The 15,863-nt window shown below is 46.3% G+C and overlaps 1 protein-coding gene across 1 annotated transcript in view; it reads right to left on the reverse strand.

The window, feature by feature from the left end:
- LOC126293657 (synaptic vesicle glycoprotein 2A-like) overlaps positions 1-15,863 on the reverse strand; it is a 161,905-nt gene that overhangs the window by 90,278 nt on the left and 55,764 nt on the right. The window contains exons 4-5 of the mRNA XM_049986942.1: positions 6,440-6,602; positions 80-201 (exon numbers count right to left, since the gene is read on the reverse strand). Of these exons, the coding sequence (XP_049842899.1) occupies positions 80-201; positions 6,440-6,602 (285 nt within the window). The remainder of the gene's footprint in view (positions 1-79; positions 202-6,439; positions 6,603-15,863) is intronic.

The following is a 15,863-nucleotide window of genomic DNA, read 5'->3' on the forward strand; positions in this document are numbered from 1 at the left end:
CGACGTAGTGGCTTACTTTTGTGTTTTCTTCTGGGGTATGGACTCGTAACGCGCCCTATCATTAGATCTCGCAACTCACCTGGTTCCACGAGGAGCGCCATGGAGAGGAAGATGCAGACGTAGACGATGGCCTGGGTGCGCGTCTTGTCCGAGTGGAACTCCCCCAGGTAGGCGTACGTCACGGCAGAGGGCCCGCAGATCCTGAAGATGAAACACAGAAACAGAAACGTGTATAACGTTCACCTCCAGCGACGAAGATAACTTTAATTTAAACTAGCTGCAGTGTCCAGCTTTGGGCGCGGTTTTCTACATCTGACACACAAAATTATTGGTCGTGCGCATTGTTGATGCTTTATAGCGAATTCAAGCCGCATGGGAAACTGCAATCGCTTTAAATCGAAGAGCAATTTGATCAGTGGGTGTGCACAGAAAATTACGGATCAACATGTCTTCACCTGCAGCATTCATAAAAATCAGGTTCTAGGTTTTTGGTTCTGACTTTTTCAAATATTCAAAAATTTCTAAAAAGTAGATTACGTCATACAATATGCTTTTTTTCAAATGTGTGTGAAATCTTAAGGGACTTAACTGCTAAGGTCATCAGTCCCTAAGCTTACACACTACTTAACCTAAATTATCCTAACGACAAACGCACACACCCATGCCCGAGGAACGACTCGAACCTCCCCCGGGACCAGCCGCACAGTCCATGACTGCAGCGACTAAGACCGCTCGACTAATCCCGCGCGGCCAATATGATTTTATTAGTTTTAAATTGCAAACTATTAATCACATCTATAATGCAAAATGCAGCTAAAATACACTCCAGGAAATGGAAAAAAGAACACATTGACACCGGCGTGTCAGACCCACCATACTTGCTCCGGACACTGCGAGAGGGCTGTACAAGCAATGATCACACGCACGGCACAGCAAACACACCAGGAACCGCGGTGTTGGCCGTCTAATGGCGCTAGCTGCGCAGCATTTGTGCACCGCCGCCGTCAGTGTCAGCCAGTTTGCCGTGGCATACGGAGCTCCATCGCAGTCTTTAACACTGGTAGCATGCCGCGACAGCGTGGACGTGAACCGTATGTGCAGCTGACGGACTTTGAGCGAGGGCGTATAGTGGGCATGCGGGAGGCCGGGTGGACGTACCGCCGAATTGCTCAACACGTGGGGCGTGAGGTCTCCACAGTACATCGACGTTGTCGCCAGTGGTCGGCGGAAGGTGCACGTGCCCGTCGACCTGGGACCGGACCGCAGCGACGCACGGATGCACGCCAAGACCGTAGGATCCTACGCAGTGCCGTAGGGGACCGCACCGCCACTTCGCAGCAAATTAGGGACACTGTTGCTCCTGGGGTATCGGCGAGGACGATTCGCAACCGTCTCCATGAAGCTGGGCTACGGTCCCGCACACCGTTAGGCCGTCTTCCGCTCACGCCCCAACATCGTGCAGCCCGCCTCCAGTGGTGTCGCGACAGGCGTGAATGGAGGGACGAATGGAGACGTGTCGTCTTCAGCGATGAGAGTCGCTTCTGCCTTGGTGCCAATGATGGTCGTATGCGTGTTTGACGCCGTGCAGGTGAGCGCCACAATCAGGACTGCATACGACCGAGGCACACAGGGCCAACACCCGGCATCATGGTGTGGGGAGCGATGTCCTACACTGGCCGTACACCTCTGGTGATCGTCGAGGGGACACTGAATAGTGCACGGTGCATCCAAACCGTCATCGAACCCATCGTTCTACCATTCCTAGACCGGCAAGGGAACTTGCTGTTCCAACAGGACAATGCACGTCCGCATGTATCCCGTGCCACCCAACGTGCTCTAAAAGGTGTAAATCAACTACCCTGGCCAGCAAGATCTACGGATCTGTCCCCCATTGAGCATGTTTGGGACTGGATGAAGCGTCGTCTCACGCGGTGTGCACGTTCAGCACGAACGCTGGTCCAACTGAGGCTCCAGGTGGAAATGGCATGGCAAGCCGTTCCACAGGACTACATCCAGCATCTCTACGATCGTCTCCATGGGAGAATAGCAGCCTGCATTGCTGCGAAAGGTGGATATACACTGTACTAGTGCCGACATTGTGCATGCTCTGTTGCCTGTGTCTATGTGCCTGTGGTTCTGTCAGTGTGATCATGTGATGTATCTGACCCCAGGAATGTGTCAATAAAGTTTCCCCTTCCTGGGACAATGAATTCACGGTGTTCTTATTTCAATTTCCAGGAGTGTATGACGGTAAAATAGATACTTTTATCATTTCAGTAGCTTAAATTTCTGCAAGACAGATTTTGACTCTAAAAGTATGTACATGTGCTTAACGAATAAATATTTTATTAATTTTTATAATATTTTGTTCAATTTAAATACATGTTTACAGTTAGCACAGGTGGAAAAGTCTGATTATTTAAAAAGAGACATACCGATTTATCATCTTATTTCATTATATATTATTTTGGAAAATTCATCTCCTATTGTTTCAGTTCAGTTTTCAATGTTTCAAGTAGGGCTGTGTTCGAGCATGACTCGAACTGTTTCAGCCACATACGTCACAGTTCGGGGAATCTCGTGTTCTGTTCGATCTTTGATCGGCCCGCCATCTAGTGACTGCTGTTGGTATTGTATCCGAGATCCGCCTTGGCATTTGTATAGCACTGTAGATTTTAATAATTAAAATCACTTGAAACACGGCTAACATATCTTTTAGCGTAAATGGAATGTGTAACAACGGCAAGTAATCAATAAATAAGAGTCCCTAATCATGTTTCTGTCATATTCTCAATCTTTCGCTCGTCCCGCGATCTAGTGGCGTCTCACAGTAACATCACCGAGTCTGGTATTGCCTCTGTAATTTATTTTGGCGATAGAAATTACAATAAATTTACCACAAAATTTGTCGTTTGTTAGGCATTTAATTTTTCATTAATTCTATTCACAGTTTCATTTGAATATAGAAAATTGAAGCAAATCGGCCAAAAACTTTGAAGTAAATCAATGAAGTACATTTGAGGAAAAATTATTTACAGTATCCAAATTGTGATTCATTTAGCAGCATCCTGTTAGAAATAATTGGTTTGATTTGCTAAACCGAAGTAAAACCACAAGACGATACCTCGTTTTGTTGAACTCCCTAGGTATAGGTTGTCAGTAGCAGGGTCGTTTTAATGATTTGCATGTGTGAGAGCTCCATTACAGAGACAATGCTAGGCAATCACACATACATATGCTATGTGACACACACACCACGGGGATTTAGAATCCTTTTTATGTGTTCCAGAAATCTTTTAAATTTGTGTAGCCTCTGCGTTTTCACCTGTCGCCAGCTCACCCCTTACTGAGGAATTGAAATAACAATAAGGAAAGAAAGAAAAAAGCTGTGCAAAAAGCACTACTGATCATCAAATGGTTAATAGCACCGCCTGATTCATCGAGGTAATCGGTCGTCGCATGTGGACTCTAATGCGTACTGGATTACTGCGTTACAGGACGACTTGGGTTTGTATCCCTTAGACATTCTGGTGAATCATCTTGTACTGTTTCGGGCTCCAGTGGACTTGGACAGTTTATGAACTACACTGATGGGAAAAAAACTTGGAGCGCCAAGAAGAAGCTGTGCGACATAAATGGAAGTTGGTTGGCGTGTTTTTAAATCGGAAAGATGTCTTTTCAGACATCGCGCCAGTCGCGTAACAGTGGTCCCAGTAGTGCCAACATGACGATGCAAACCAGGATCACCTTAAACACATGTTGTACCGGTCGTCAGTATTAGTTACCTTTGAATTGGACTTGGTGAGTAATTAATCAAAAATGCCTTTAAGGCAACAAAGACTCCATTATCAACACGTGACTGAGTTTGGACAAGGTCGTGTAACAGGGCTACAAGAAAGTGACGTTCCTTCTACGATACTGCAGAAAGACTTTGCAGGAATGTAGCACACGTCACACCAATATTCAAGAAATGTAATAGGAGTAACCCATTGAATTATAGACTTCCATTTGCAGCAGGAGTTTGGAGCCTAAACTGTACTAGAACATTATGAATCACCTTGAAGACAATGACTTATTGATACATAACCAACACGGTTTTAGAAAATATCGTTCTTGTGCAACACAGCTAGCTCTTTATTCCCATGAAGTAATGAGTGCTGTCGACAAAGGATCTCAGATCGATTCCATATTCCTAGATTTCCAGAAGGCTCTTGACATAGCTTCTCACAAGCGACTATTAATTCAAATTGCGTGCATGTGGAGTATCGTCTCAGTTGTGTGATTGGATTCGTGATTTTCTGTCAGAGAGATCACAGTTCGTAATGATAGACGGTAAATCATCGAATAGAACAGAAGTGATATCTGGCGTTCCGCAAGGTAATGTCATAAGCCCTCTGCTGTTCCTGATTTACATAAATGATCTAGGTGATGATCTGAGCAGTCCCCTTAGATTGTTTGCAGTTGACGCTGTAATTTACCGTCTAACAAAATCATCAGACGATCAATTCCAATTACAAAATGATCTAGAGAGAATTTCTGTATGGTGCGAAAAGTGACAATTGGCACTAAACAAAGAAAAGTGCGACGTCATCCACATCGGTACTAAAAGAAAAACGAAAAATTTGGGGTATGCGATAAATCGTACAGATCTAAGGGTTGTCAATTCGACTCACTGCCTAGGAGTTACAATTACGAGCAACTGAAACTGGGAAGACCACATAGATAATATTGTGGGGAAGGCGAAACAAAGATTGCGCTTTGTTTGCAGAACACTTAGAAGTTGCGACAAACCACTAAAGAGACAGCCTACATTACGCTTGTCCGTCCTCTGCTGGAATATTGCTGCGCGGTGTGGGATTCTTACCATGTAGGATTGACGGAGGACATCGAAAAAGTGCAAAGGAGGGCAGCTTGTTTCGTGTTATCGCGCAGTACGGGTGAGTGTCAGTGATATGGTACGGGAGTTGGGGTGGCAGTCACTGAAGCAAAGGCGGTTTTCTTTGCTGCGATATCTATTTACGAAATTTCAATCTCCAGCACCCTCTTACGAATGTGAAAACATTTTGTTGACGCTCTCCTACGTAGGGGAAATGATGATCATAATAAAATAAGAGACACGAGAGCTCGAACGGAAAGGTTTAGGTGTTACTTTTTCCCACACGCCATTCGAAAGTGAAATGGTAGAGAAAAAAATGGTTCGATGAACCCTCTGCCAGGCACTTAAGAGTGAATTGTAGAGTAACTATGTAGATGTAGATGAATGTGGCTACTGGCAGTGGTCACGGGAATATGCGACTGAAAGACCAGCTTCCGAGAGGGAAGAAAATCGCGTTCAGCCTATGGCTCTGTAGCATCGTACTGCATCTGCAGCAGCAATTTGAGCAGCAGTTAGCAACACTGTTACAAATCGGTTACTTCAGGGACAGCTCTGAACCAGATGGCCTGTCGCATGCATTCCACTGGTCCCAAGAATCCGCCGTTTGCTATTTGACTGGTGTCAAGCGAGAGCACACTGGCGGGCAGAGTCGAGGGGTGGTGTTTTTCTAATGAAAACTGGTTCTGCCTTGGTGCCAGTCATGACCGTGTGTTGATTATACTGAGAGTAGCTGAGGGCCTGCAACCAACTTGTCTGCCTGCTAGACACCTGGAGTTTTGGCCCGTAAGACAGCAGGAGCACTCTGGTGGTTATCCCACACACGCTGACTGTAAATTTGTACGCCAGTCTGGTGATTCGACCTGTTAAACTGCCAGCCGAAACAAGGCTCTAGGGGGGGTTTTCCAACAGGATAACACTCGCCCAATTAGCGCTGTTGTAACCCAACGTGCTCTACAGAGCGTCGACATATTGTCGTGGCCTGCCTGATCACCAGATCCGTCTCGAACAGAGAATGTATGGGACATCATTGAATGTAAACTCCAAAGACATCCCCAATCAGCATTAGCTGTCCCTATACTGACAGACCAACATGCATGGAACTCCACCCCACAAACTGACATTCGGCATCTTTTCGACACAATGGACGAGCGGTTCTAGGCACTGCTGCTACAGTCGCAGGTTCGAATCCTGCCTCGGGCATGGACGTGTATGATGTCCTTAGGTTAGTTAGGTTTAAGTAGTTTAAGTTCTAGGGGACTGATGACCTCAGATATTAAGTCCCATCGTGCTCACAGCCGTTTGAACCACTTGACTACCGGTTGTTAATGTACCAGCATTTCACATTTGCAATGGCTTATCTCGCGCTTACATCAAGCTGTGATCTAGCAATATTAATCACTTCAGTATGTAACAGAGAAAAATATTCCCAAAACTTCATCACTCTACATTAATTATTTTTTGCTGCTGCGATCGACTGTGACTGTGTTGAATAAATCAATGTGTTCGTCGATCTTAGTATCGAATACTTCATCATGCGACGCCGTTGACTTGCGATGGACTCACCAGACGCCGTTGAGGAACCTGAAGAATATGAGGAGGGGCAGCGTGGGCATGAGGGCGGCCGCCACAGAGCACACGAAGTTGAGGGCGAGCGTCACCAGCAGCACCTGCCGACGGCCGCGCGTGTCCGCCACGAAGCCCCACAGGTGCGAGCTCACGATCATGCCTGAGGATGGAACACCGCGTTGATGCCGAAACTTCTACTAGCCGTTCAATTCAGAGACTCTGACACATGTCATATCAGAGAGCAGCAGAACAACTATACACTGTGGCCACAGAAGTCGTCGGATACCTCCTAATATCGTGTCGGATCTCCTTTTTTGGTGTAGTGCAGCAACACGACGTGGGATGGACTGAACAAATCGTTGGGAGTCCGCTGCAGGAATACTGAGCCATACTGATTCTGCAGACGTACATAATTGCGGAAGTGTTGCCAGTGTTGAATTTTATGCACGAACTGATTGGTTGGTTGCTTTAAAGAGAGAGAAGGGACTAAACTACGAGGTCATCGGTCTCTTGTTCCTAATAAAATAATGCCACAGGGGTGAGAATAAAACAGACGATACATGTAACACAAAACGGAAAAAAAGGAAAAGCCATCAGAACGAAGGGAAGGCAACGAATACCAAAAGAGGACAAGAAAACAAGAGAGAGACTCTAGAAACAGAAGGGAGTAAAACATGAAAGCAGATTACAGTGGCTGTCCAACCACGAGAATAAAAAAGAAAGGTAGCCACTCTGCAACGCATTAAAACCTCCACCCTAAAAGCACTAGCGTGGAGGACATGGAGGGACAAAGGACATAGAAGAATAAAACCCACTCTCACGGATGAAACGTAAAACTAAAGGTGCTGTGGAGGCATTGTTGCCCAACACCGAAGGCAGGGTGCCGGGAAAGTTAAAGGTCCGCCGCAGAGCGGCTAAAAGTGGGCAGTCCAGCAAGAGGTGGACGACTGTCGTGTGGGAGCCACAGCAGCACAGGTGGGTCCTCGCAACGGAGGAGGTAACCGTGTGCTAGTCACTTACGGCCAATGCGAGAGGTCTGCGTGGAAGACTTCCACACATTCATAGTCTCCTTAATGACACGCAGTTTATTGTGCATACTGTTATGTCATTCACTTTTTTTTTTTGTCATCAGTCTACTGACTGGTTTGATGCGGCCCGACACGAATTCCTTTCCTGTGCTAACCTCTTCATCTCAGAGTAGCACTTGCAACCTACGTCCTCAATTATTTGCTTGACGTATTCCAATCTCTGTCTTCCTCTACAGTTTTTGCCCTCTACAGCTCCCTCTAATACCATCTTAGCAGATGTCCTATCATCCTGTCCCTTCTCCTTATCAGTGTTTTACACATATTCCTTTCCTCTCCGATTCTGCGTAGAACCTCCTCATTCCTTACCTTATCAGTCCACCTAATTTTCAACATTCGTCTATAGCACCACATCTCAAATGCTTCGATTCTCTTCTGTTCCGGTTTTCCCACAGTCCATGTTTCACTACCATACAATGCTGTACTCCAGACGTACATCCTCAGAGATTTCTTCCACAAATCAAGGCCGGTATTTGATATTAGTAGACTTCTCTTGGCCAGAAATGCCTTTTTTGCCATAGCGAGTCTGCTTTTGATGTCCTCCTTGCTCCGTGCGTCATTGGTTATTTTACTGCCTACGTAGCAGAATTCCTTAACTTCACTGACTTCGTGACCATCAATCCTGATGTTAAGTTTCTCGCTGTTCTCATTTCTACTACTTCTCATTACCTTCATCTTTCTCCGATTTACTCTCAAACCATACTGTGTACTGATTAGACTGTTCATTCCGTTCAGCAGATCATTTAATTCATCTTCACTTTCACTAAGGATAGCAATGTCATCAGCGAATCGAATCATTGATATCCTTTCACCTTGTTTTTTAATTCCACTCCTGAACCTTTCTTTTATTTACATCATTGCTTCCTCGATGTACAGATTGAAGAGTAGGGGCGAAAGGCTACAGCCTTGTCTTACTCCCATCTTAATACGAGCACTTCGTTCTTGATTGTCCACTCTTATTATTCCTTCTTGGTTGTTGTACATATTGTATATGACCCGTCTCTCCCTATAGCTTACCCCTACTTTTTTCAGAATCTCGAACAGCTTGCACCATTTTATATTGTCGAACGCTTTTCCCAGATCGACAAATCCTATGAACGTGTCTTGATTTTTCTTTAGCCTTGCTTCCATTATTAGCCGTAACGCCAGAATTGCGTCTCTCGTGCCTTTACTTTTCCTAAAGCCAAACTGATCGTCACCTAGCGCATTCTCAATTTTCTTTTCCATTCTTATGTATATTATTCTTGTAAGCAGCTTCGATGCATGAGCTGTTAAGCTGATTGTGCGATAATTCTCGCACTTGTCAGCTCTTGGCGTCTTCGGAATTGTGTGGATGTTGCTTTTCCGAAAGTCAGATGGTATGTCGCCAGACTCATATATTCTACACACCAACGTGAATAGTCATTTTGTTGCCACTTCCCCTTATGATTTTAGAAATTCTGATGGAATGTTATCTATCCCTTCTGCCTTATTTGACCGTAAGTCCTCCAAAGCTCTTTTAAATTCCGATTCTAATACTGGATCCCCTATCTCTTCTAAATCGACTCCTGTTTCTCCTTCTATCACATCACACAAATCTTCACCCTCATAGAGGCTTTCAATGTATTCTTTCCACCTATCTGCTCTCTCCTCTGCATTTAACAGTGGAATTCCCGTTGCCCCCTTAATGTTACCACCGTTGCTTTTAATGCCACAAAAGGCTCTTTTGACTTGCCTGTATGCTGAGTCTGTCCTTCCGACAGTCATATCTTTTTCGATGTCTTCACATTTTTCCTGCAACCATTTCGTCTTAGCATCCCTGCCTCCCTATTTATTTCATTCCTATTTCTGTATTCCTGATTTTCCCGGAACATGTTTGTACTTCCTCCTTTCCTCAATCAACTGAAGTATTTCTTCTGTTACCCATGGTTTCTTCGCAGCTACCTTCTTTGTACCTATGTTTTCCTTCCCAACTTCTGTGATGACCCTTTTTAGAGATGTCCATTCCTCTTCAACTGTGCTGCCTACTGCGCTATTCCTTATTGCTGTATCTATAGCGTTAGAGAACTCCAAACGTATCTCATCATTCCTTAGTACTTCCGTATCCCACTTCTTAGCGTATTGATTCTTCCTGACTAATGTCTTGAACTTGAGCCTACTCTTCATCACTACTATATTGTGATCTGAGTCTATATCTGCTCCTGGGTACGTCTTACAATCCAGTATCTGATTTCGGAATCTCTGTCTGACCATGATGTAATCTAATTGAAATCTTCCCGTATCTCCCGGCCTTTTCCAAGAATACCTCCTCCTCTTGTGATTCTTGACCAGGGTATTCGCTATTACTAGCTGAAACTTGTTACAGAACTCAATTAGTCTATCTCCTCTTTCATTCCTTGACCCAAGCCCATATTCTCCTGTAACCTTTTCTTCTACCAAAGCTGAAAACCCCTACGGAGTAAGTCAGAACGCAGGTCAGGTTCAGAGATGCCCATCTCCAGATGCGGTTTCCGTGTAGCCTGTTTGGCCAGCCTATCGGAAACTTCGTTGCCGGGTATTCCGATGTGTCCTGGGGTCCACACCAACACCACGGATCGGCGGGCATAGATATGAATGGATGCTACTAGAGGGTGGCGAGGGTAGCACTGGTCGATAGCTTGTAGGCTGCTCAAGGCGTCAGTACACAAGAGAAGTGACTCGCCAGGGCATGAGCTGAAGTACTCAAGAGCACGAGATATGGCCGCCAGCTCTGCAGTGAAAACACTGCAGCCGACTGGCAAGGAGTGCTGCTCAATATGTCCTCCATGAACATATGCGAAGCTTTCGTGACCATCAGCCGTCAGTGTAAACCACTTCAGAGGCCCGGAACACGTCAAGTACCGAGAAGAAGTGACAGCGGAGAGCGGCGGGGTAAACGAAGGTACTTAAGTCCATGCAAAAGGTTCAGACGAAGCTCTGGCCGAGGCGTACACCATGGAGGCGTATGAGAACGGACCGCAAGTAGAGGTGGTGAAGGGAAGGACTCAAGCTCGGAGAGAATGGACCGCACGAGAACCGCAGTCGTTAGCCACGATCTGGGCCGCCGATGCGGGAGATGGACTGCCGTGGGCGGGCACGAACTGATCTTTCGATTACGTGTCATAAATGTTCGATGGGATTCACAAAGGGAGATCTGGACTGCCAGATCATTCTCTCGAATTATCCAATTACCTTCATACCAACCGCCAGCAATTGTGGCGCGTCATCCGTAAAAATTCCATTGTTATTAGGGAACATTGAGTCCATGAATAGCTGGAAGTAGCCGAATATCACCAGAGGATCTAGTCCAGTCCACGTAAACGAAGACCACACCGTTATAGAGAAACCACCACCTTGCACAGTGCCTTGTTGACAACTTGGGTCCACAGCTTCGTGGGGCTGCGCCACACTCGGTTCCTACCATCAGCTCTCACCAACTGAAATCGGGATTCATTTGACCAGCCGTCTACGGTCCAACCGACATGGTCACGAGCCCAGGAGAGCGGAAGTTCACTGAGGCTTTTTGCAGATGATGCTGTGGTGTATCGAGAGGTTGCAACAATGGAAAATTGTACTGAAATGCAGGAGGATCTGCAGCGAATTAACGCATGGTGCACGGAATGGCAATTGAATCTCAATGTAGCGAAGTGTAATGTGATGCGAATACATAGAAAGATAGGTCCCTTATCATTTAGCTACAAAATAGCAGGTCAGCAACTGGAAGCAGTTAATTCCATAAATTATCTGGGAGTACGCATTAGGAGTGATTTAAAATGGAATGATCATATAAAGTTGATCGTCGGTAAAGCAGATGCCAGACTGAGATTCATTGGAAGAATCCTAAGGAAATGCAATCCGACAACAAAGGAAGTAGGTTACAGTACGCTTGTTCGCCCAATGCTTGAATACTGCTCAGCAGTGTGGGATCCGCACCAGGTAGGGTTGATAGAAGAGATAGAGAAGATCCAACGGAGAGCAGCGCGCTTCGTTACAGGATCATTTAGTAATTGCGAAAGCGTTACGGAGATGATAGATAAACTCCAGTGGAAGACTCTGCAGGAGAGACGCTCAGTAGCTCGGTACGGGCTTTTGTTGAAGTTTCGAGAACATACCTTCACCGAAGAGTCAAGCAGTATATTGCTCCCTCCTACGTATATCTCGCGAAGAGACCATGAGGATAAAATCAGAGAGATTAGAGCCCACACAGAAGCATACCGACAATCCTTCTTTCCACGTACGATACGAGACTGGAATAGAAGGGAGAACCGATAGAGGTACTCAGGGTACCCTCCGCCACACACCGTCAGGTGGCTTGCGGAGTACGGATGTAGATGTAGATGTAGATGTAGAGCCGCAGTACGCGATGTCGTCGTGCTGTTAGGAGAGGCACTCGCGTTGGTCGTCTGCTGCCGTAGCCCATTACTGCCAAATTTCGCTACACTGCCATAGCGCATACGTTCCTCGTACGTACCACATTGACTTCTGCTGCTATACACTAAGTGTTGCTTGTCTACTAGCACCGACAGCTCTACGCTAACGCCGCTGCTCTCTGTCGTTAAGTGAAGGCCGTCGGCCACTCGCGGTTACATGTAAAGACTACATTTTGCTACTCTCGGCACCCTCTTAACGCCGTAGATAGCGGAATACTGAATTTCCTAACGACTTCCGAAATGTAATGTCACGTACGTCTAGCTCCAACTACCATTCCGCGTTAAAAGTTTACGGGTGCGTTCCGGAAGTAATGCAATTATTTTTTTTAAAGTAATTTATTGAACAGATTTCCACAAACACTTAAAATTCTTCAAAGTACTGTCCTTGGGCCTCTACACATTTTTTCCAGCGACTCTGCCATGACCGGTACGCGCCCTGGAAGGCGTCTTCTGGGACCTGTCGCAAGGTCTTCGTCACGGCGGATTGGATCTCGTCTATGGACGAAAAACGGGTTCCTTTCAGGGCTGACTTAATCCTAGGAAACAAAAAGAAGTCAGCTGGGGCGAGGTCAGGACTATAGGGGGGGGGGGGGGGGGGCAGCGTTGGCACCTGGTGTTTGGCCAGGAACTCGCGGACTCGTAGCGCGTTGTGGCAAGGCGCGTTGTCGTGATGGAGTTGCCAGGTAGCGGAGATGTCCTTTCTCGTCCTGACGACCCTTTTGCGGAGTCTTTCCAGCACATCCACGTAGTAGGCAGCGTTAAATGTCTGTCCTTGAGGAACAAACTCCTTATGGACCACTCCTTTGCTGTCGAAAAAGACAATGAGCATTGTTTTCACTTTTGATTTGCTCATTCTTGCCTTTTTGGGCTTGGGGGACTGATCAGTGTGCCACTCAGAGCTTTGGCGTTTTGTTTCTGGGTCGTATTCAAAAACCCAGGTTTCATCACCAGTGATGACGTTGTCCAAATAATCAGGTTCAATTTCAACACGTTGCAAAAGTTCACTTGAAATTTCCGCTCGGTTGGTCTTTTCGTCTTTTCCGTGACACGGTCGGCGCGCAGAGGTTTACAATAACAGACGTCCTGCCGCTTCCACAGCTCGGAGAGCACTGAAACCGGTTTCGCGGCAAAGCTTAGCGTCCCCCCCACCTACTCCATGTGGCCCGCTCCCACTCCGACTACTAGGAGCGGCGCGGGAAATTCAATTGCATTACTTTCGGAACGTACCCTGTATTATCTGCCGTCGTGCGCCCATAATCACGAATATCGTATCGCCGGAGTAAGAATACCTTGTGTACGCGATACTACCGCCATCTGTATATGTGGAAATCGACATTTTGTGACTTTTGTCAACTCCACATACAGTACTGGCCATTAAAACTGCTACACCACGAAGACAACGTGATACAGACGCGAAAATCAACCGCCAGTAAAAAGATGCTGTGATATGCAAATGATTAGCTTTTCCGAGCATTCACTCAAGGTTGGCGCCGTTTGCGACACCTACAACGTCCTAACATGAGGAAAGTTTCCAACCGATTTCTCATAGACAAACAGCAAACGACCGGCATTGCCTGGTGAAACGTGTTGTGATGCCATCACGTTTCATACTTTGATAAAGGTCGGATTGTAGCCTATCGCGATTGCGTTTTATCGTATCGCGACATCGCTGCTCGCGTTGGTCGAGATCCAATGACTGTTAGCAGAATATGGAATCAGTGGGTTCAGGAGGGTAATACGGAACGCCGTGCTGCATCCCAACGGCCTCGTATCACTAGCAGTCGAAATGACAGGCATCTTATCCGCATGGCTTTAAAGGACATTCAGCCGCGTCTCGGTCCCGGAGTCAACACATGGGGCCGGCCGCGGTGGTCTCGCGGTTCTAGGCGCGCAGTCCGGAACCGTTCGACTGCTACGGTCGCAGGTTCGAATCCTGCCTCGGGCATGGATGTGTGTGATGTCCTTAGGTTAGTTAGGTTTAAGTAGTTCTAAGTTCTAGGGGACTAATGACCACAGCCATTTGGATCAACACATGGGGACGTTTGCAAGACAACAACGATCTGCACGAACAGTTCGACGACGTTTGCAGCAGCATGGACTACCCGATCGGAGACCGTGGCTGCGGTTACCCTTGACGCTGCGTCACACACAGGAGCGCCTGCGATGGTGTACTCGACGACGAACCTGGGTGCACGAATGGCAAAACGTCATTTTTTCAGATGAACCCAGGTTCTGTTTACATCATCACGATGGTCGCATCCGTGTTTCGCGATATCGCGGTGAACGCACATTGGAAGCGTGTATTCGTCATCGCCATACTGGCGTATCACCGGGCGTGATGGTATGGGGTGCCATTGGTTACACGCCTCGGTCACCTCTTGTTTGCATTGACGGCACTTTGAACAGTAGACTTTACATTTCAGGTGTGTTACGACCCGTGGCTCTACCCTTCATTCGATGATTGCGAAACCCTACGTTTCAGCAGGATAATGCACGACCGCATGTTGCAGGTCCTGTACGGGCCTTTCTTGATACAGCAAATGTTGGACTGCTGCCATGGCCAGCACATTCTCCAGATCTCTCGCCAATTGAAGTCTGGTCAATGGTGGCCGAGCAACTGGCTCGTCAGAATACGCCAGTCACTACTCTTGATGAACTGTGGTATCGTGTTGAAGCTGCATGGGCAGCTGTACCCTTACACGCCATCCAAGCTCTGAGTCAATGCCCAGGCGTATCAAGGCCGTTATTACGGACAGAGGTGGTTGTTCTGGGTACTGATTTCTCAGTATCTATGCACCCAAACTGCGTGCAAATGTAATCACGTCTTAGTTCTAGTATAATATAATTGTTCAATGGATGCCCGTTTATCATCTGCATTTCTTCTTAGTGTAGCAATTTTAATGGCCAGTAGTGTATTACGTCACACATCAAAAAAGTAGTTCAGAAAGAGTATGATAGATGTATTTGTGGGAAGACGTCGCCTTATTTGATGAGTGGAGGTTAGTGGAGGTTACAGCTAAAGCACATGTATTGGAGGATACAGAAAGGAAAGCAGACGGCGGCTCCTTTGAAGTCCATGAAGTCAAGCATTGCGCTCGGTCCAATACTAAAAGTGAAATTATATAGCTGCTTGCTAATAGGGCCGAAATGGACAATCTTACGAAACGGAAGTAATGTAACCTACGAAATCAAAACGTTTGCGAATGGGAACGCCAGTGAAATAAATTGTAATTAATCTTTAGCCAAAAACATGTCACATAAGTTTTTAAATTCATTTTGTGCACATGTATAGCCTGTCAACTGCCACTACTTTTAGGTTCAGGTAACAATCAAGTTACTTTGTTTTGTAAATATCGTTCTTTTTCCCTGCAGCAATTACATTATTTTCTTAATTTTTTTGCCTGGGACTATGAGCATTTAAATCAACTTCACTTGCAACAGAATTACGGGAGTTTCAGTGTTTGTGTCAGTGCTGGAATTTTCATTCATGTTTTCAACCTGAAAGCAGCATATAGGTATTATTTACTTCCACTTCTGGATGAAGAGTCAATAATTAAGATTGAAAGTCGTCCGAAATTAATTAGAAATAAAGTGGCATGCACGGATAGCTAAACAGCTTAAAGATATTGGTCGTGGCAAGTGGGAAATACGGGTTCGGGCCCTGGTCGGACAAAAATTTTCATATATCACTAATAGATATTACACTCCTGGAAATGGAAAAAAGAACACATTGACACCGGTGTGTCAGACCCACCATACTTGCTCCGGACACTGCGAGAGGGCTGTACAAGCAATGATCACACGCACGGCACAGCAGACACACCAGGAACCGCGGTGTTGGCCGCGCAGCATTTGTGCACCGCCGCCGTCAGTGTCAGACAGTTTGCCGTGGCATACGGAGCTCCATCG

Source organism: Schistocerca gregaria, chromosome 10 (assembly GCF_023897955.1).
Source record: "Schistocerca gregaria isolate iqSchGreg1 chromosome 10, iqSchGreg1.2, whole genome shotgun sequence".
Taxonomy (NCBI): domain Eukaryota; kingdom Metazoa; phylum Arthropoda; class Insecta; order Orthoptera; family Acrididae; genus Schistocerca; species Schistocerca gregaria.